Source organism: Melospiza georgiana, chromosome 24 (assembly GCF_028018845.1).
Source record: "Melospiza georgiana isolate bMelGeo1 chromosome 24, bMelGeo1.pri, whole genome shotgun sequence".
Classification (NCBI taxonomy): domain Eukaryota; kingdom Metazoa; phylum Chordata; class Aves; order Passeriformes; family Passerellidae; genus Melospiza; species Melospiza georgiana.
The window spans coordinates 8,348,441-8,367,515 of NC_080453.1; the positions used below are offsets into that span (position 1 = coordinate 8,348,441).

General features: G+C 57.7%; 1 protein-coding gene across 2 annotated transcripts; it reads right to left on the bottom strand.

The window, feature by feature from the left end:
• Positions 1-3,899: 3,899 nt before the first annotated feature.
• Positions 3,900-18,983, bottom strand: TRIT1 (tRNA isopentenyltransferase 1). Of its 2 annotated transcripts, none has more exons than XM_058040215.1 (11): positions 18,828-18,983; positions 12,428-12,570; positions 11,967-12,063; positions 11,648-11,796; positions 10,712-10,854; positions 10,352-10,463; positions 10,164-10,276; positions 9,145-9,222; positions 7,574-7,683; positions 7,149-7,263; positions 3,900-4,498 (listed from the first exon to the last, which is right to left on the bottom strand). In XM_058040215.1, exons 1-11 carry the CDS (start codon positions 18,981-18,983, stop codon positions 4,368-4,370), a joined length of 1,347 nt encoding a protein of 448 aa, XP_057896198.1. In that variant the 3' UTR covers positions 3,900-4,367. The 2 variants fall into 2 exon arrangements, with proteins under 2 accessions (XP_057896198.1, XP_057896199.1); XM_058040216.1 differs by having other exon boundaries at positions 11,967-12,058; positions 12,423-12,570.
• Between the last annotated feature and the right edge of the window lie 92 nt (positions 18,984-19,075).

Sequence of the window (19,075 nt, forward strand, 5' to 3'; positions counted from 1 at the left end):
CATGGCTGCAGCCGTGTCCCCTCTCCGTGACACCGTGCGGGACAAATGCCACCTCTGACAGTGCCCAGGAGGGACAAGAGCCCCAGCCCCATCCTTGCCCGGTGCAGCTGCAGACTGGGAGCACTGGAGATGCTGCTGGAGGCCGGCTCTGGCTGCCAGGGCCGGTGCCTTTGCCGGCAGATGGCCCTGTGACACCGCGACACGCAGCCCGGCTGGCCCCAGCCGTGCCAAACCAGCCCTGGGGCACCCAACCGTGCCAAGCCAGCCCTAGGGCACCTACCTGTGCCAAGTCAGCCCCGCTGGCCCCAGCCGTGCCAAACCTGCCCTGGGGGCACCCACTGAGCTGGGGGAGACCCCGGCAGGACAGGACCCGGTGCCAGCCCCTGCCTGGGGCTGTGCCACCCCTCAGAGTGTCCTCAGGGTGGTTCGGATCGGGTGCCCCGGGGTTTGGTGCCCTGCCAGCCCACTCCTTCCCGCCGCCTTTCCCGCCTGGCACAGGGCAGGAACGGGCACCGTGCCCCTCCCTGTCCCTGGGGATGACAATGGGCACCCCACTGGTGACACCACAGCCCCAGAGCCTCCTGCGAGGCGGCTCTGCCTCGGTTTCCCCGCTGCCCCCCGTGTGTGCTGGGCAGCATCCCTGAGATGGAATTGCTCCACCACGGGGACCCCAAACCTCCATGGACCCCTCCCCAGCCCCAGAGCTGCCCAGAGGGGACAGAGAGGAGGCGGCACAGCTCCCGTCCCTTTGGGCAGCGGCATTTCCTGGGATTGGTGCCAGGGTCCTGCCGTGCCCGGCCGGGTTTGCCGCCGAAGGCACCGAGCTCCCGCGCAGGGCGGGACGGGGACGCGGCTCTTGCACAACCACGGCCAACAGCTCCTTTTATTTTTAGCCTCTTGCAACATTTGGCTTTGCCACAGCCACCTGAAATGCTGCCAAGGCGTGGATGGGCCACGGGCTCCCCAGCAGGGCCCTGCTCCCAGCTGTGCCTCAGTTTCCCTGTGAGTTCCTGTGACCCACTGTCCCTGTGGTGGCGGCAGTGCCAGCCAAGCCCTGCTGAGCCCAAAGGGACCCTGAGGGTCCCATTAAATCCCCCACGGGACAAGGATCCCACCAGGGAGCTGAGGACACGGCTCTGCGGCGGCCGCAGCTGGTGCGTGTCTGCAGGAGCTGCTGTCCCCAAGTGACACCGTCCCCCAGACGGTCCCAGGAGTGTCCCTGCAGTGTGGGAACGGGGCAGGACAGCGTCACCACGCAGGACTCTCCACCAGGATCCTTTAAAGCCACCAGAGGGTGAGGGCACAGACACCAGCTGGTCACCGGCGCTGGGAGAGGTGGCAGCTGTGCCGGTCAGCTCCTGGCACAGAGCCCATAGCATCCCCCCTTGCTTGTGAGGGGAGGGATGAGGCCAAATTCGTGCCACATCCCAGCCCTGCCTGTCGCCAAGGTGGCACTTTCAGGGCAGAGCAGGTGGCACGGGTGAGAATTTCCCTGTGGGAGCATTTCAGAGCCAAAACCGGGTGAGAAAAGGGAACCAAAAGGGATGTACAACACCTTGATCATCAGAGCTCAGAGCTCTGGGGACAGTGCCACCAGTGTGGACAGCAATCAGGGCTGGAGCCCTGGCAGGGGCTGCTGGAGGCAGCACACGGTGGGATGCACATCAGGAGGTGCTGGAAACGAGGATTTGAGCCCTCCTGGACCCCTGGATCTGCCTCTGCTCTCCCAGCACCGTGTCCAAATGCCAGTGCCCACCGAGGGATGGTGCCCGGCCAGCAAGGACACAGAGCTCCCCCTGCCCAGGCTCTCAGCTCCGTGCCCAGCCAGACCAGGGTGCCGAGGGCTTTAATTGATGGCGAGCCAAGCCACGCCGGGGCTGTTTTCTAATCCCAGTGTAATTAATGACCTTATCTTTGGCCAAAGCCATTTAGATTAAGTGGCTGGTGTGATGGGCTCGGCGGCTCCGGCTGCACAGATGGAAGAGCCGCGTTTGTCTGGGGATTAGCGCGGGGCAGATGGAGCCAAGAGCCATTCCCCATCCCCAAACCTCCCGGCACTGACAGCAGCCTGAAACCTGAGACCACAACAACTTTCTCAGCGAGCCCTGCCTGGGACTGGAGAGCGATTCCTGCATTTTGTCCCTTCTGCAGGGCCCAGAGCAGCAGGAACTGGTGTGACCCTGCCAGGAGCTCCATCCAGCCCCTGCCTGGAGACCCTCAAACAGCAGAGGCACAAAGCACCGAGACTGACCTCCCTGCCCTGGCTCTGCTCAAATTAACTGCTCTCCATGGCAGCCCCCAGCTCTCCAAGGAAGAAATCCCACCTGCATTGTGGTGCTGACAGGATCAGGGCACCAGTCCTCTCTCCACTGCATGGACAAGGAAGTGTGGCACACCCTGCTCACCTGGAACACCTGGGAAACAAGGCCTGGCACAGCACAGCCCATCCCAAACGGGCTCCTGAAGAGAACAGGCTACTGGGGAAGAGGAATAACATGAACCTGTGGGGATAACAAAGTTCATATTAAACCGATTAAGGATATTTAATCCACCTCTAACAGCACGGACATCTGACTGCACTCGGGAGCCAGAGCAGATAATCCCAGCCCTCCTTCCCAGTGCTGCCCCAGTGATCCCAGGCTGGCCTGGGGAGATGACTCAACATCTCAGAGCTGTCTGTCACAAACCAGCTCAGCACACATGGGGCTTCATTCCCAGCTCACACTTCAGCCTGGGAGAACACAATTCCATGGGAGAACACAATTCCATGGGAGAACAAAATTCCATGGGAGAACAAAATTCCATGGGAGAACAAAATTCCATGGGAGAAACAATTCCATAGGAGAACACAATTCCATGGGAGGACACAATTCCATGGGAGAACACAATTCCATAGGAGGACACAATTCCATGGGAGGACACAATTCCATGGGAGAACACAATTCCATGGGAGGACACAATTCCATAGAACACAATTCCATGGGAGGACACAATTCCATGGCACGACCTCCTCGTGGCCTTGTGTTCCAGCACTGGGCTGAGCCCACATCCATGGGTTGAGTCAGCATGGATGGCAAACAAGTCTGGGCTGGAGAAGAGGCTCAGCTGGCACTGCACAGACCCAGCAGCACCGCAGTGCCCAGCATGCCAAAGCTGGTGCCCAGCTCTGCCCAGTGCCAAATTCCCAGCTTTTCCCTACCACAGCCCGAGGCAGACACTCCATGGGGCACTACAAGAATAATTCCATGCTGAAGAACACAAACTGGAGGTTTTAATCTAATCCCCACCAAAGCAGGAATCTCCAGAGCCCGCACCAGCGAATCCACCCACGCAGCCCTTCCCTGGCAGGACGAGCCCTGGCTCTTGCCAATGGCACAGCACAAGGAAAAACTTGTGCTCTACCAACCCTCAAACCCTCCTGGCTTTGAATTTGCCAGGAGAATCCCAAAGGCTGTCCTGGTTTCACCAGAGCAGCATTCCAGGCACAAATGGCACTCACATCCTCCAGGAACAACAATGGGACACCAACTGCCTGGCGGACACAGCACCAGGAATTTGCTGCTCAGTAGCTTTGGATTCAAATTCAGGGCTGGTTCCCAGTGCCAAACCACAGAGTAACCCCCCGGGAATTCTGCCTTAACTAGGACAGGCTCATCTGTTGCAAACTCGATGAGATCATTTCCAAGTTCCTGTTTAACAGGTGCCAGCTCCTCCTGCACCTGCTGTGTGCACAGGGCTCCCTGCCCCCACCAGGCTGGGAACATCTGCTCAGCTCCCCCAGGAGCTGTGGAAAAGGTGACTGGGAGAAGGAACCAGATCTCCTGCCCTGTGCCCAGAGCAGGGAACAGGAGCCAGGTAGAATCAGAGAGCAAGGAAACCGCACTTGTTAACAGGGAGGGGAACCCACAATAATCCTGCAGCTTTATTTGCATGTAAAAGAACAAAAAAAAAAAAAAAAAAAAAATATCCTCTCCACAATAAAGGCAGGCAGAGCTGGCTCGGCTCCGGAGCTGCACCCCCGGCCAAGCTGGAGGAGTCGGGGTATTTCTGCCTCTGAGATCCACACAACCACAGAGCAGCAGCTCAGCCATTCCAAGGATGCAGCCCTGGCAAGAATTCACACTTTGCATGGGAGGAGGCTCCCAGCAGCCTTGCCCCGGGGCCCAGCCCGTTCCAGGCAGGGCTGGGGGAGCATGGGAACACAGCGGGATGAGCCCACACGAAGAGGATCCCATGCGGCCTTTGCCATCACACACCTGCCTCACCCCCCCCAAAAAAAATGACTCAGCTCCTTGGTTCAGGGCTGCCCAGCACTAAGGAGCTTCCTCTCCACGCAGGTGGATGCACAGCTGCTCCCTTTTCCAGCCCTAAGGCACAGGCAGGCTGCCATCCTCGTCCGAGGTCTCTGTGTCCCCACTGTCCCCCACGGTCCCTCCGGATGCCTGCAGCTTCCTCCTCTTCTTCAGGTGGTGCAGGTGGGATTTGGAACGCGTGTGAGCTGGAGGAAGAGGCAAACAGAGCCTTTAATCTGTGGAATTTGCCCCCACGCAGGGCAGAGCACCCTCCCTTGCCAGCACAATTCACTCCCAGAGAAAAGCGAATTCCCAAAGCCTGCCCTGGACACTTCCAGGCCAAAACTATCAGGGCTCAGAAGAGGACAAAGGAAGAACTGAGAGAAGGAAAAATGCTGGTTCTGTGCAAGCAGAAGATTCCAGGCTGTCAGTGCCAGCCTCTCCAGGGAAGAGGGAATGTGCTTCCCAAGAGGTGCCACTCTGCAGGCTGCAGGTGAGGTTGTGCAACTCCCTGCTCCCCATGGAGAGCTGCCAGGATCGTTTGTAGGACTGGATCCCTGCACCACAGCACTGGCAAGATGCTGTGCACCCTACAGGGCAGCCAGGGAAAAGCCTGGAGCAGAATTAAACTGAAAAACTCCAGGGCAGTGCCCCAGCCATGAGAGCAGTGCAGCAGGAGTCAGATGGGAACAGAGGGGTAATCCCAGGGATTCAGCTTGGAGCAGCAGGAGCTGCATTTCTCCATGAAATCACATCCTTAAGGACGGCCAAACCTCCTTATCAGCGGTTTTATCTCAGGGGAGGCTTTGTCTGACCATCTTGGCGGGGTGGTTTTGCCTTTTCCAAGAGATCAGAGCAGCAATTAAAGCACAAACTTTTCCAGCAGGGCCTTAATTAAATGAGGGTATGTGCTCTGCTGAATCAAGGCCCTCAGGTGTTTTCCAGCCATTCTTTTTCTGCCAAAGGATGAAATCACATGCAAAGCTGCTGCTTTATCACAATGCTGGAGGGTCACCCTCACCCTGAGATAAAGTCTCACCTCCTGCAATTTGTCACAAGCAACACCAAAGCTACAGTGGCTTAGGAAGTGCCAATTGCTGCTGCTGTCTGGGAGCTGTGCTCTTCAAGTCCATATAAATTGTAAAATTACAATTTTAAAATCCCCCAGAGCCAGCAGGGTGCTGGGAAAGCAGTTCCCAAAACTCGCTGTCACCTGACCTAAGCAAACAGAGCAGAGTGCAGATCCACCCAGTTCCCACCACTGTTTTCACCTTCCTTTTTTTCCATTTTGCAGGCTTTGGAGCGCTTTTCTCCCACCATCTGTGGATCTGAGCCCAGTTCAGCTGGATACAGAGAATAACAGCTGGTCTGGGCTGAGGGAGGCACTGTCACCATTTATTGGTGTCTGGGGTGACATCCCTAAGGACATGGAGGGATTTAGGGGGACCCCACTCAGTCACAGAACTTTCTAGACCTAAAGGATGCCAGAGACCCCGAGAGTTTTCAGTTCTGGACAAACAGAGCTCCTTCAAAGCACCTCCTGAGGCAGCTGAGATAAAACAACAACTGCACTTAACTGATCTCCCTGCAAGGAGCCTCCCCCAAAGAGCAGCTCCAGCCTTTGCTTTCAGCACTTCCCTGCCTCAGCCAGGAATAAGCAACTCCTTCAAACCCAACAACCTGGGAAATTTATCTTTGGTTGTGTCTCAGCTGCTTGTTTTGGCTGGGGCAGAGTTGGTTTCCCTCCCAGTAGCTGCTCTGGGGCTGTGTTTGGATCCGTGCTGGGCGCAGGGTTGATAACTCGGGGATGTTTTGCTGTTGCTGGGAGCTGTGGAACTGAGTCAAGGCCTTTTCTGCTCCTCACAGCAACACAGAGGGGGCTGGGGGTGCACAGGGGGGTGGAGGGGACACAGCTGACCCCAGCTTAGCCCAGGCCATGCAGCTCACACATCCTGGGGGGAAGGAAAGGGGGGCACATGGGGATGATGGCATTTGTCATCCCAAAGTCATGTCAGATGTGATGGAGCCCAGTTTTCCTGGGGAAGGCTGAGCATCTGCCCAAGCATGGCAGGCAGTGAATTAATTCCTAGTTTTGCTTTGCTTTCTCTATTAAACTTTAACTCAACCCACCAATTTTCTCACTTTCACCCTTTTGCAATCCTCTCTCCCAGAGACAGAGAGTGGGGGAGTGGCTGTGGGGGGCTCAGATGCTGGGGTTAAACCATGACCCTGCACATCCTGTACTTGGGCAACACATGGAGATTTACCAGTTTCATTTCTGCAGCCAGTTTCTCCATGACTTTTTGTTTCTGGTTCTCAGCATGAGCCTCCCAGCACAGATAAATTCACTGACTTAATCTGATTCCAGCTGAGCTCTTTTAAAGTAAGTCTATGGAAAACAGAAAATCCCTTTCTATTACAGCTAGGAATAGTTTAAAAAGAAAAAAAAAAAACACACAAAAGTAGGAAATATTAGAGCTGAACTATTAGAAACATTATGAAATTTTCATTTACACAACAGAATTTTAGAGGAGAGAGATTTGCTCTGTGCTTTTTCAAGAAGCATCCATAGTGTTGTGAAGGACCAGGAGCCCTGATAAACACAGCAGCTCTCAGATGCCACATACAGATCTCTGGTGTGATGCTCTCTGTGTTTTCTGGGTGCTGGGAAGGGAGGGGAAGCCCAGGGCAGGAGGGAATCCTGACAGATGGTTCCTGTGGCACAGCTCCTGCAAACAACCCTTGAGAGGCCAGGATCGTGAGCTGGGGGTCACCTGGCCACAGGGCAGCTGCTCCAGCAGCCCAGAGAAGCTCAGCCCTCCCAGGTACCCCCCCTGTGCCCTGTGAGGGCCCTACCTGCCCACTCCCTGTCGCCGATGATGAGCCTGGCACAGAGCTCGCACACGCGATGGCTCCGCTTGTTCTCCTCGTCCTGCTCCATCCTCAGGGGCTCTGCCGGGGGCTCACGGCCCTGCACATCAAATAATGCCTCAGGTTGGGCTCTGATACCAAAACTGGCCTGTGTTCACTCTCATAGAGGTTGGGATGGGAGCTTGGCAGGCTCTGACACAGGCTGGCAAGGCAGAGAGCAGAGTTTTGCCATGTGCAGCACTGGGCATTAGGGAAAACGTTCAGCTGAGACAACAAATGTACCACTGCAAGGAAATGCCAAGGTTGGGCATGGGAACAGCCAGCCCTGCTCCAGAGACAGGCTGTGTGCCAAGTGAGGGGGCCTGGAGACCACAGAGAGGTCAGCCAGTCAAAGCCCAGCTCCCCAGTACCTGGATGAAGCTCTCCACGATCTCCAGGGCAGGTTTCAGCACATCCTCCTCCCAGCGCTGCACATCAGACACCTCCAGGCCATAAACTGGGGGCACGTTGGGCCCAGGACCTACAGAAACACCACAGGGCAGCTCAGCACCAGAAACCCTCAGCACCCCCTCCCAGAACCCAGGGGGAGCAGAGGGATCTGCTTTTTCCTGTCAGCACTCAGAACCAACAGCACCAGGCTGTCCAGAGCCAAAACTCCCTCCTGCAAGCAGCAGGAACACCTCAGGACTCAGGGAAGCATCTTCACAGCTGGCTGCCCTTGTGAGAATGTTCTGGAACGTGAGCATGCCAGCAGCCCATCACAACAAGCAGCAGCTCAGCCCAGCCCTGGTGCACAGGGGGCTGGGAGGATGGAAGAGCTGGATCCAGGCACAAAGGCTGACAAGGAGATGCAGGCAGGGAGCCTGGACGAGGGATCTGAGCGTGCAGATCCCCACTGAGAGCTGGAACTGACTGTGCAGGGGCTGATGCTCCTAATGACAAGGGACAGCTTCACAGCCACCCCTCTGGCCTGCCCTGGCCCAATGCCAGGACACAGGGCACTGGCTGCAGCCAGGAGAGGGTGAAACAGCTGCCAGCAGAGAGCACCTGCTCCCTGGGTGACCTGGCTGCTCTCCACGGCTCACCTGCCCTCCACGGGCACCTGGCTGTCCCTGCCTGGACAAAGCCATCAAAGGCTCCACGTGCCAGTCCCCAGCAGGTGCTGCTTTTATTGCTGTGCCCCTGCCAGGCCCATCTGAAGCACACCTGCCACCAGAAAGGTGAGCTGAGCCCACTCTGCCAAAACCCCTGCGCCTCCTTCAAAGTCCTTCTTTTCTTGACTCGAGTTTCTCCCTGCCTTCTCTTTATTTATTTTTTTTTTTTTTTACCATTATTTATTTTATTGTTGCTTTGCCCCTACTGAGCACCTTTCAACAAGTGCCCGGCTCCCAGCTGCTGCTGCTGGCCCTGCTCCAAGGCTGGGGCTGGGCTGGGGAAGTCCTGCTGGCTCCCTGCCACCGCACAGAGCACGGCCTGGGCTGGGAGCAGCCACGGGGCTGCTGCTCCTAATCTGGAGGGCAGCTGTCAAATGGGCTTTGCTCCCTGCCAGGAGCATGTGTGGGTGCGTGGGGACCCCCTCCCTGAGCCCCTCAGGAGCATGTGGCAGGATAAGCTGCAGGGATGCTGCGACCATCATCATCGTCATCGTCATCTAACAGTGCCTGACATGGGGCTGAGAATCTGCTTGGGATTTATCCCTCCTGATGGCTGGGAGGGGATGGGGTGCAGGGGTACAGGGGACAGAGCGGTTCTTGAGTGGCTGGGATGAGAGGCTGTGAGCAGGACACATCAGGAGGGGCAGGAGATCCACTCTGCAACCCAAACCCAAAAAGGAATTGGGGTTGGCAGAGCCTCGTGGGTGGATGGGGACACTGAGTGGCTCCTGGAGGGTCTGGTTGGGAGCAGACCCCCAAACACAGGCTGTCCCAAAGCCCCAGAGTCCCCTGTGGGGCACGAGCAGAGCTGGGAGCAGAGGACTCACGTTTCAGGAAGCGGTTCCGGACCCATTTGTTCTGCCTCCGGGCGTATCTCTTGGTCACCTGCTTCAGGGCCTGGATCCCTTTGGAACAGGGGATTAAACAGAAGAAATAAACCCCAAAGGTCAGTGACAAGAGGCTGTCAGCTCCAGGGTAAGGAAATCACACAAGAAAGAAATTTGTGCTGGGTGGCACCATGAGAATTATTTTTACTGTCTGTGCCTGCACTGAGAAGAGGCTGGACAAGGTACCCCAAATATCCCTGAACAAACAGAGGGTGCAAAGAGCCCTCCACCCTGAAGCTTTGGCAGGTAGGACATCCTGTTCAAGTGCTGCACTGCTCTCATAATGCCCAATTCCCTGCACCAATGGAGCCCAGGACTGCTCATCCCACCCAGCAGAGGATGATTTACCACTCTACAACTGCTCAGTATTTAGTACCAGGCTTATCAAATCCCTCCTAATCATCTCCTGAGCAGACACAACAAGTTCCTCCTGCATCAGACTTGTTTTCAAGCCCTTTATCATTTCTGTGGTTTCTTCAGTCTCTTCTTCCACACTGAACCCTCCCTGGCACGGATGGACTTTGCCTGGGCCCTCCCTGTGTGGAGAGCAGCTCCCCTCCAACATCAGCCCAGCCATTCCAGAATAACACAGCACCAAAGGGATCGTCCCTGCTGACTGATCCCCACATTCCTCACCACCACAGAGCTGCTGACATGCTGAGTTTTGCTTCATTCCTCTTCTCCAGCCCTGCTCTCCACAGCTGGGATTCCATCACCCAGGTGGAGCTGCTCCAGCTCCCAAGTCACCTGTGCCCTGTGCACCCTGCAAGGAGCCCTGAGGGAAGGGAAGGGCTGCTCTGGGTGTGCTCAGAGATGCTCTCCAATCACTGGAAAACGAGTCCCTGCCCCTCTGGGCTGCCAGAAGTGGGAAATGCAGAGAGAAAGGTGCACCTGGGGCTGTGACCTGGGTTTAGAGCACCTTGTGGTGTCACCTGGTGCACACAGGGTGTTCCCCTCACCTTTCTCCAGCAGCAGGGCACTGGTCTCAGGTGAGCAACTCCCTTCACTGACGAGGAACTCGTGGAATTCCTTGAAGCCAATGGACTGGAAGATGCCGTGCTGGTAATCCTGCCTGGAGAACCAAAGGCAGGGTCACGGTGGGAGACCCCCAGAGGGAGGAGCAGAGGGGATCTGGCTGCTCACCCACCGGTTCTCTGCCACCTTCTGCTGGTTGTAGCGGCGGTGGAAGTCGCGCAGCTCCTCCAGCAGCCCTGCAGCCAGCATGTCATCCACCCTCTTCTCCAGCCGTGCATCCAGCGCTGCAGGAGGAGAGCAGGACACGCTGAGCCATGGGGAGCCATGGGGAGCCATGCCCTGGAGGGCTGCACAGCCTTGCCAGGACAGGAGGCAGCACTGCCAGGCTGCTGCTCCACCTGAGGAAGGCAGAGCCTGGCAGTTCTGTGTCACACCCACTGCTGCCAGAGGAATTGCTGCCTTCTCCAGGGAGGAGGCTGGGGCAGGGGCAGGGAGTGAGCCCTTCCCCAGCCAGCCAGGAGCCCGCTCTCACCTGCCTGGTCTGCGTGGAGCCACAGGATGCAGGAATGTGGGTATTTCAGGGGCCCACCTAAGGGCCCCCCACCTTCCTCCTCCTGCTGCTGGTGCAGGATTTCGCTGTGGGGGATCCCTGTCTCTTCAAACACTTGCAGGCTCCTGGAAGCAGAGGCACACAGAGCTCAGAGGCTGGGTGAGAACGAGCGCTCCCATTGCCCCAGCAGCCCCGGGGGCTCCAGCAGAGGGAACCGCAGACACTGCCGAGATCCAACCCTCCCATGTGGGGCGAGGGCAGGGCCCAGCCCCTTCCCGTGCCCGGCATCCACGCACACCCAGCTCCCGGGGCTGCAGCGCTGGCACCCGAGGAGCCCAGAGCACAGCCGCCCACTCCTGCCTGGCACAGGGACAAGTCCTGCAGGGGACAGGGATCTGGCTCCAGCCCTGCCCTTTCCAGCCAGGCAGGGCTGCAGGGAAGGGAGACCAGCGCTGAGATGCTGCTGTGGAGCTGTGCCCAGCCCGGGCAGGGAGGGAGCTGCGCTGCTGCCCCACCCTCCATCCCCCTGCACCGTGCGAATGGGGTGGGCGGTGTTCTGCTCCCCGGGGCCAGGGCTCGGCCGGGACGGAGCAGCAAGCCTGGTCTTGCTGCCGTGCCGTTCCCACAGAGCTCAGCTATGTTACTCAGCCAGCAGGGCAGCTTGCTCTTTAAATAGCTCCAGACAAACCTTCTGCTGCTGGGGCACGGAGCAGGAGCAGCCCCAGAGCACAGCCCAGCACCCCAAAGGCAGCTCAGGCTGGGGCTGTGTGGCCAAAGGGCTCAGATCCCAGGGAGTCCCCAGCACCAAGAACCCAGGAGCACCCGCTGGGGTGGGAATGCTCATCCTGCCGTGCTCCCAGGCACACAATTCCCTCAGGAAGGGGTGAGGGGTGCTGGGCCCCGGCACCCCAAGCTCACCTGGCCACCTTGCGCTTGTCGTGGGGGTGCAGCTTGGCCGCCATCTCCGGGTCCACCTGGCTGAGGCGCCGATGGAGCTCAGCACTGTCCAGCTGCTCCAGCTCCACTTTCCTGTCACTGTCCAGCCTGGGGGCACTGCTGGGCTTCTCCTGCGGGGCACAGGACAGCCCTGAGCCAAGCAACACCATCCCCCATAGCCATGGGGTTCTCCTTGCCCCTTTAGGTTCTCCTTGCCCCTCTCCAGTTGCCAAATTGCAGAAGTCTGCCCTAAACACAGAATTGATCCTTTCCCAAAGGGATTCACAGCCCCCCACAGTACCTTGGTGTTGATAAGGACCTTCCAGAGCAGGGACTCGATGTAGTAGTTGGTTCCTCCCACAACTATGGGGATCTTGTCCCGGGCAAAGATATCTTCAATGTGCCAGAGTCAAGGAGCAGAAGCAGAGATCAGAGCAGGGGGAAGGCTGCGGGAGCAGCAGTCTGGGGCTCAGATCCCACTCTCCCAGCTCCAGGGAAGCAGTGAGGCTGCAGGACAGGGTTAGAGGTGTCCCTCATCTCTCATTACTCTCTGTCACCTCCAGAACTCAGGGACACCCCAGGGCTGCCAGGGAGGACAACACTCAGCACAGGGCAAAAGAAGCCCCAAGCCCCTCTCACCAGCAGAATCCTCTGGAAAAACAGAGTCAGCTGGGATGTGGAGAGCCCAAACACGGATCCCTCTGGCCATGGAGGGGGGAAGCCCATCCCTGCTCAGCCAGGCAGGCTGCAGCATGACAGGATATCAGAGGCACGGCTTTGTCCCTGAAATCCACCACGGTGTAGTTGGAGACAAGGGGATCCACAAAGCTGATCATGTGGTGTCTGCAGAGACGCTGCTCCTGAGGGGAAACCTTGTTGGTGATGATGTCCAAGCCCTTGTACACCTGGGGAAGAGAAGAGAAGAGCGTGTCCTTCACCTCTGTGTCCTGTGAGGGCTGCACTGACCCCTTCCCCACGTCCCAGCCACCCCTCCCAGCCCTGCTGGGGCAGCACAGGCAGGGCACGGCAGGGACACGTGCCACGTTCAGGCAGGGCAGCAGGAATGCTGCCAACACCTGCCAGCTCCTGCCAGGGCTGAGCTGCCTCTCTCTGCTGTTTGTTCCTGCCCACAGGAGATGAACCGTGGAGTCCAACCGCTCGTGAAGCTTTCCTGCTTTGATACAAGCCTGGAATGAGGGGTGGGAGGGCTGACTGAGCTCTTGGACAGTGCAGCCAAAGCCTTGGCAGTGTCACCAGCCTGGCACAGAGCCCCAAAATTAGGGCGTCTGAGCTGCCACCCCCTCATCTGCTGCTGCAGGTAAAAGCTCAGGTGTGCTGCTCTCCAGGCACAGCACAGATCCTCGTGGGGACAAGGATCACTGCTTCCTGCCACACAGAGCACATTCCAGGCAGGAGAAGTGAGGACAGCTCCTCACCCTGCTCCCTGTGCAAACACAACCCTCCTCAGCACAGGCAGCACACATAAAGCCTCTGTGTCCAGCCCAGCTCTGTGCTGTGCCCAGGACTGAGCAGGAGGTGGCAAAGGAGGTGCTTTGGAAGGATGTGTTTAGTTCTCAGAGCCTTCCTGCTTAACAGAAGTCTCCCAGCATGGGATAAACCGGGATGATGGGGAAAAGGACTGGAAATGGCTGCACTCATTTCCTCCTCCATCCCACCCCAGCCAGACTACAAGAAATAAATTTCCCCTTAATCCCCTCTGAGAAGCTGCCAAGCCTCCTGCTGCAGCGTGGCCTCCACCCACTGCTCCCCTGGTCCCAGACAGGAGGACAAGGTGACACAGAGGTGACCCACGGGCAGCAGGCACAGAGGGATGAGGTTAGTGGAGCAGGGAAGCCCGAGCCCTGCCTGCAGCAGTCATGCCAGGAGCTGCTGGAGCTGCTGAACCAGCTCTGCTCCCACCTTGCTCAACTGCAGCCCTGGGAGAGCCAGGCCTGGCTCCTGCTCCCATCCCATCCCAAAAGGCTCCCCCGGGGGGCAGGAAGCGAGGGGGAGAGGGAGGGCAAGCAAAGCCTGCAGAAAGGCAGCAGCCCCAGGGCATGGTGAGCAGGCAGGACGGGCCCACAGGCAGCTCTGCCAACGTGCCCCGTGGCTGTGGGCAGCTTATTGATCCCTGGGCTGGCAGCTCCATTCAACACCGGCTCCAGCAGGCACAGAAAGGCTTTGAATTCAGCGAGCTTTGGCTGCCTGCCTGCTCTCCCCATTCCCAACCCTCCAGCTCCTCCAATTCCCCCTGCCTGCCTGCAATCCCAGCGAGCACAGAGGGCTGACAGGCTGCTCAGAGTCAGCCAGCAGCTCCCAGTGCCCTGCACGGGCACATCCAGGACACAGAACCCAGGACACAGAACCCAGGACACAGAGCCCAGGACACAGAACCCAGGCTGTGATCCCTGAACACATCAAGGACACAGAACCCAGGCTGTGATCCCTGAACACATCAAGGACACAGAACCCAGGCTGTGATCCCTGAGCACATCCAGGACACAGAACCCAGGCTCTGATCCCTGAGCACATCCAGGACACAGAACCCAGGACAAAGAACCCAGGCTGCCATCCCTGAGCACATCCAGGACACAGAACTCAGGCTGTGATCCCTGAACACATCCAGGACACAGAACCCAGGCTGCTATCCCCAGCTTCTCCTGCAGATTAAACACCCAGAGCCTCCTGGAATATCTGGCAACACGGGGAGGAATGGAGTGTCAGTGTGTGGGCTGGCAGGAAACAAAGGCAGCCTTTTACACACGGGCAGTAAGCCCCGAGAAGGTTTCCACCAGCTGGCTGTCGGCAGGGCCTCGCACCGAGACGTCCTCCTGACACTCATTTCTATTTTCAGCCAGCGGCTCAGATAAGCCTTTGTTGCTTTCTAAGGCCCCAAAACAGATTAGCAGCAGCCTGGAGCAGCCGGGCTCCGAGACACACGGAGCACAAGGCAGCACTAAAGATGCTTAGCCTTGAGGGCATCCTCCCGCCTCTGCCTGAGCCCCTGTGCAGGGCTGTCAGGGTAGAGCTGCCCCTGTGGAAAAGGTGGGGAAACTGAGGCAGGACAGAAAAACCATCATGATTTTCAGGATCTGCAGGCCTGGGAAGGGCAGGTTCTCCCAGATCTTTGTTCTGCCACTCGTTCTGTGCATCATTCCAAACCCTGTCACCACCATCCTCACCCTGAGTGCAAGGAGTGTAAGAGGTGACAGGACAGACCTCAAACACATCCAGGCCATCTATGGCCAGGAAAACATCAGGATTTCACAGGGGCCATGCTGGAGAGGGGCATGGAGGACCCAAACTAAGGAGAGCACGATTGACTCCCTACCCTGATCCCTGCAAAGTCTCTGAAGATATCCAGACTCCACACATTGACTGGCAAGTGTGTGCTACAGCAACTGCATCACCATCCCAAGGGAGAAATCCAGAAGGGACAGTGGGATCCAGAAGGAACACTGGGATCCAGAAGGGACAGTGGGATCCAGAAGGGACACTGGGATCATGACTGGATGGGGCCCTCCTCAAGCTGGCACAGGGATCCCTGCATGTTCACTGCCAGGAATGAAGAAACACGACTGCCTTCACCCTGCCTGGCTCCCCAAGGAATTATTTACTCCTCAACCAAACTCACTGGGATGACAAACAGCAACAGAAAGGACAAAAAGAAAGATTAAGAGGCCAGCAGATTAACCAGAGCTCCTGAGCTGCAAGCAGGCAGCAGTTAAGTCTGTAATTTGAGCGCAGCGACTCAGAGCCATGACGAAAACACCCTGGAGATGGATAGAGGGGTGCCTGTGTGTGGGAACAGGTGGGCTCGGGGCTCCCCAGCCCCTTCCCCAGCCTGGCTCCCGCTCCAGCAGCTGCCCCAAAACACTGCCAGCATTTGTCAGCGCTGCTCAGAGCCCAGCAATGAATGCACAGAGGGGGCTCAGGGCGACACGGTCGCTGGCAGCTGTCAATCCCCGAGCAGCAATGGGATTTCCAAACCCCGGCGAGTCTCCTGCGAGGACAGCAGAGGCAGCCCTGCGTGGCAGGGGGACGGGGCACGGGGAACAAAGGCAGGGAGAAAGGAGCCCCGGCTGGGGGGCACCGGGGGCCGCCCCGCCTCGGCAGCACGCTGCATTACGGGATAAAGCAGCCGAGCTGCCGGGCCCTGGCTCCACAGTCACGCTAGAATGAGATTAAAAGGAAAGCAGGACAAGAGCCACTGGAGCCTGGATGCCTTCGGGCGCCTGCAGCAAGGTCCTCCCTGCACTGCCTGCATTCCCATGGTGGGGCCTGAAAGGAGCAGGGCACAGAACGCACGCTCCGAAACATCCACCAGCACATGCAGCTCTAAACATCCACCAGCACATTCAGCTCCTAAATATCCACCAGCACATTCAGCTCCTAAATATCCACCAGCAGATCCAGCTCTAAACATCCACCAGCAGATCCAGCTCTAAACATCCACCAGCACATTCAGCTCTAAACATCCACCTGTGGGGATTCAGCTCCTAAATATCCACCAGCAGATTCAGCTCTAAACATCCACCAGCAGAGATACAGCTCCTAAATATCCACCAGCAGAGATTCAGCTCCTAAATATCCACCAGCACATTCAGCTCTAAACATCCACCAGTGGGGATTCAGCTCCTAAATATCCACCAGCACATTCAGCTCTAAACATCCACCAGTGGGGATTCAGCTCTAAACATCCACCAGCAGAGATACAGCTCCTAAATATCCACCAGCAAAGATTCAGCTCTAAACATCCCACCAGTGGGGATTCAGCTCTAAACATCCACCAGCAGAGATACAGCTCCTAAATATCCACTAGTGGAGATTCAGCTCTAAATATCCACCAGTGGGGATTCATCTCCTAAACACATCCACCTGTGGGGATGAGGCTCCTAAATATCCACCTGTGGGGATGAGGCTCCTAAATATCCATCAGCAGAGATACAGCTCCTTAACATCTACCAGTAGAGATTCAGCTCTAAACATCCACTAGTGGGGATTCAGCTCCTAAACATCCACCAGAAAAGATTCAGCTCCTAAATGCCCACCAGCAGAGATTCAGCTCCTAAATATCCACTAGTTGGGATTCAGCCCTAAACATCCACTAGTGGGGATTCATCTCCTAAACATCCACCACTGGGAATTTAGCTCCGAAACATCCACGAGCAGATTCAGCTCCTAAACACCCACCAGCAGAGATTCAGCTCCTGAACATCCACCAGAATCTCACCAGCAGAGATTCAGCTCCTAAATCTCCACCAGCAGACATTCAGGAGGCTCACAGCACACCTGCAGAGCTCAGGATGCAGCAGCAGCCTCGTGGCTGGCATGGGCCAAGCCAGCAGCCACTTCTGCAGTATTAAAGATGGGCAAAGCTCCTGCTCTTCACGTCTTGCCCTCTCAGGATTTCAGTTCGGCTCAAACATCACTCTTTCCACAAGAGATTAAGGGAAATATTGCACGAAATTACTTTCTGATTGCTTGCCCCAAATTCAGGAGAGTGAGGTTTTAAATTTAGCTCAGTGGCACACAAAGAGTGACCAGGAAACAGGGAGGTGAGCACAGGACAGCAGGAATTGATCTCTGAGCAGCACAAAGGGCGTTGCTGGCAGAAAACACCTTTTTATGTAGAATAATAAACATATTTAACATTCAACATGATGGAAAGTTCACACCCTATAGGAAGTGAACAGTGAAAGTGTGAATCAGTAAGGAAAATATTTTGCTAAACAACAGCAAAATTGTTATTCTTGTGGTGGCTGAAATGTCCATCCTGTGGCAAAGCTCTTGTAGCTGAACAAAATTAAGACCAAAAAAATGAATTTTGGCTCCTTGCTGTTGACTTATCCCAATGACACAACTGATATATTCCACACTGCTGCTTGCAGTGAGAGATAAGACCACAGACACTGTCACTGGCAAGTAAAAAATATAATTTTTAATGCTCTTCCCCAAATCTCTTGGTGTCCCTTTGCTGATGCCAGAGGACACCACCCTGTGTGTTCCTCACTACCAAATTACTCCACCTGCTGCCTCCCCTTACTCAACCCTTTACACCTCTCTGCAGCTTCTGGTGGGTTAAAATTAAAACACCTTCGCTCTGGTTTCATTCCAAAAGGTGAATTTACTGGGGATGGGGAGGCCTAAACAAACGCTTTGAACAAACTCTGCAGTTTTGGTTGTGTTCAGAGCCCACAGGGCAGGGAGGGGATAGAGAGGCATTGTCACAGGAACCAAACAAGTGGGATGGGAACGGGGATTGGGAAACCGGGGACAGGACCGGGACACAGGGACAGGGTCACTGGGACAGGGACACTGGAGCTGAAAATGGGGCACCAGGATGGGTTTCAGGGCTCGGACAAGGACACGGGGAACAGGCCAAGGATATGGGGACAGGACAGGGATACAGGGACAAGGGCACTGGGAACAGGACAGGGATACTGGAGCTGGCACAGGGGCAGCAAGATGGGCTCCAGGGCTGTGATGGGAGCACAGGGAAGAGGACAGGGACACTGGGGACAGGACGGGGACACTGGGAGCACATTGAACGGGCAGCCTCCATCCCGTGGGCCCTCCCTTATACACACCCGGACACAGAGCCCCGAGGAACCGGAGGGAACCTGCCCGGAGCCTCCAGGGCTGAGCTTCTCCAGGCCCCGAACGGGCCCTGCTGCTCCTCCAGGCCCAGCTCGGACTTCCTCCGGTGCAGGCCTGGAGGCCCCCGGTGCAGGCCAGACCTCCCCCGGTACAGCTCAGAGCCCTCCTGGTGCAGCTCGGAGCCCTCCCGGTACAGGCCGGAGCCCTCCCGGTACAGGCTGGAGCCCTCCCGGTGCAGCTCGGAGCCCTCCCGGTACAGCTCGGAGCCCTCCCGGTACAGGCCGGACCTCCCTCGGTACAGCTCGGAGCCCTCCCGGTACAGGCCGGACCTCTCCCGGTGCAGGCCGGAGCCCTCCCGGTGCAGCTCGGAGCCCTCCCGGTACAGGCCGGACCTCTCCCGGTACAGGCTGGAGCCCTCCCGGCGCAGCCCAGGCCGCCCCCGGTAGAGGCCGAGCCGCCTCCCAGCACCCCGGCCCAGGCGCAGGCCCCGCCGGGCTCCGCTCGCGGCTCCTCCCGGCGCAGGCCCCGCCGCGGCCTCCCCGGTGCCCGGCGCCGGCCGTACCTGCATGGAGTCGGCGCTGACGATCTCCCCGCCGAGGCGCAGCCCGAGCTGCAGCGCCAGCGCCGATTTCCCGGTGCCGGTGGCGCCCAGGATCACCACGAGCGGCCGCGGCGGCCGCGGGGCCCGGCCCAGGCACAGCGCGGCCGCCGCCGCCATGGCCCGGCCGGGACCGGGGACGGGCGGGACGGGGGCGGGCCGGGGCCGGGGCCGCCCGCGGGGAGGACGGGGCCGGGCCCCGAGCTCCGTGC

Bases quoted from the DNA above. Each gene is read 5' to 3' on its own strand.
- TRIT1 (XM_058040215.1), bottom strand. From the start codon at position 18,983: ATGGCGGCGGCGGCCGCGCTGTGCCTGGGCCGGGCCCCGCGGCCGCCG. The intron at 11,797-11,966 runs GTACTGTGGGGG...TGTGCCCCGCAG, and splicing joins AGGTCCTTATCAACACCAAG to GAGAAGCCCAGCAGTGCCCC. The intron at 7,684-9,144 runs GTGAGTCCTCTG...GTGTTTCTGTAG, and splicing joins CCGGAACCGCTTCCTGAAAC to GTCCTGGGCCCAACGTGCCC.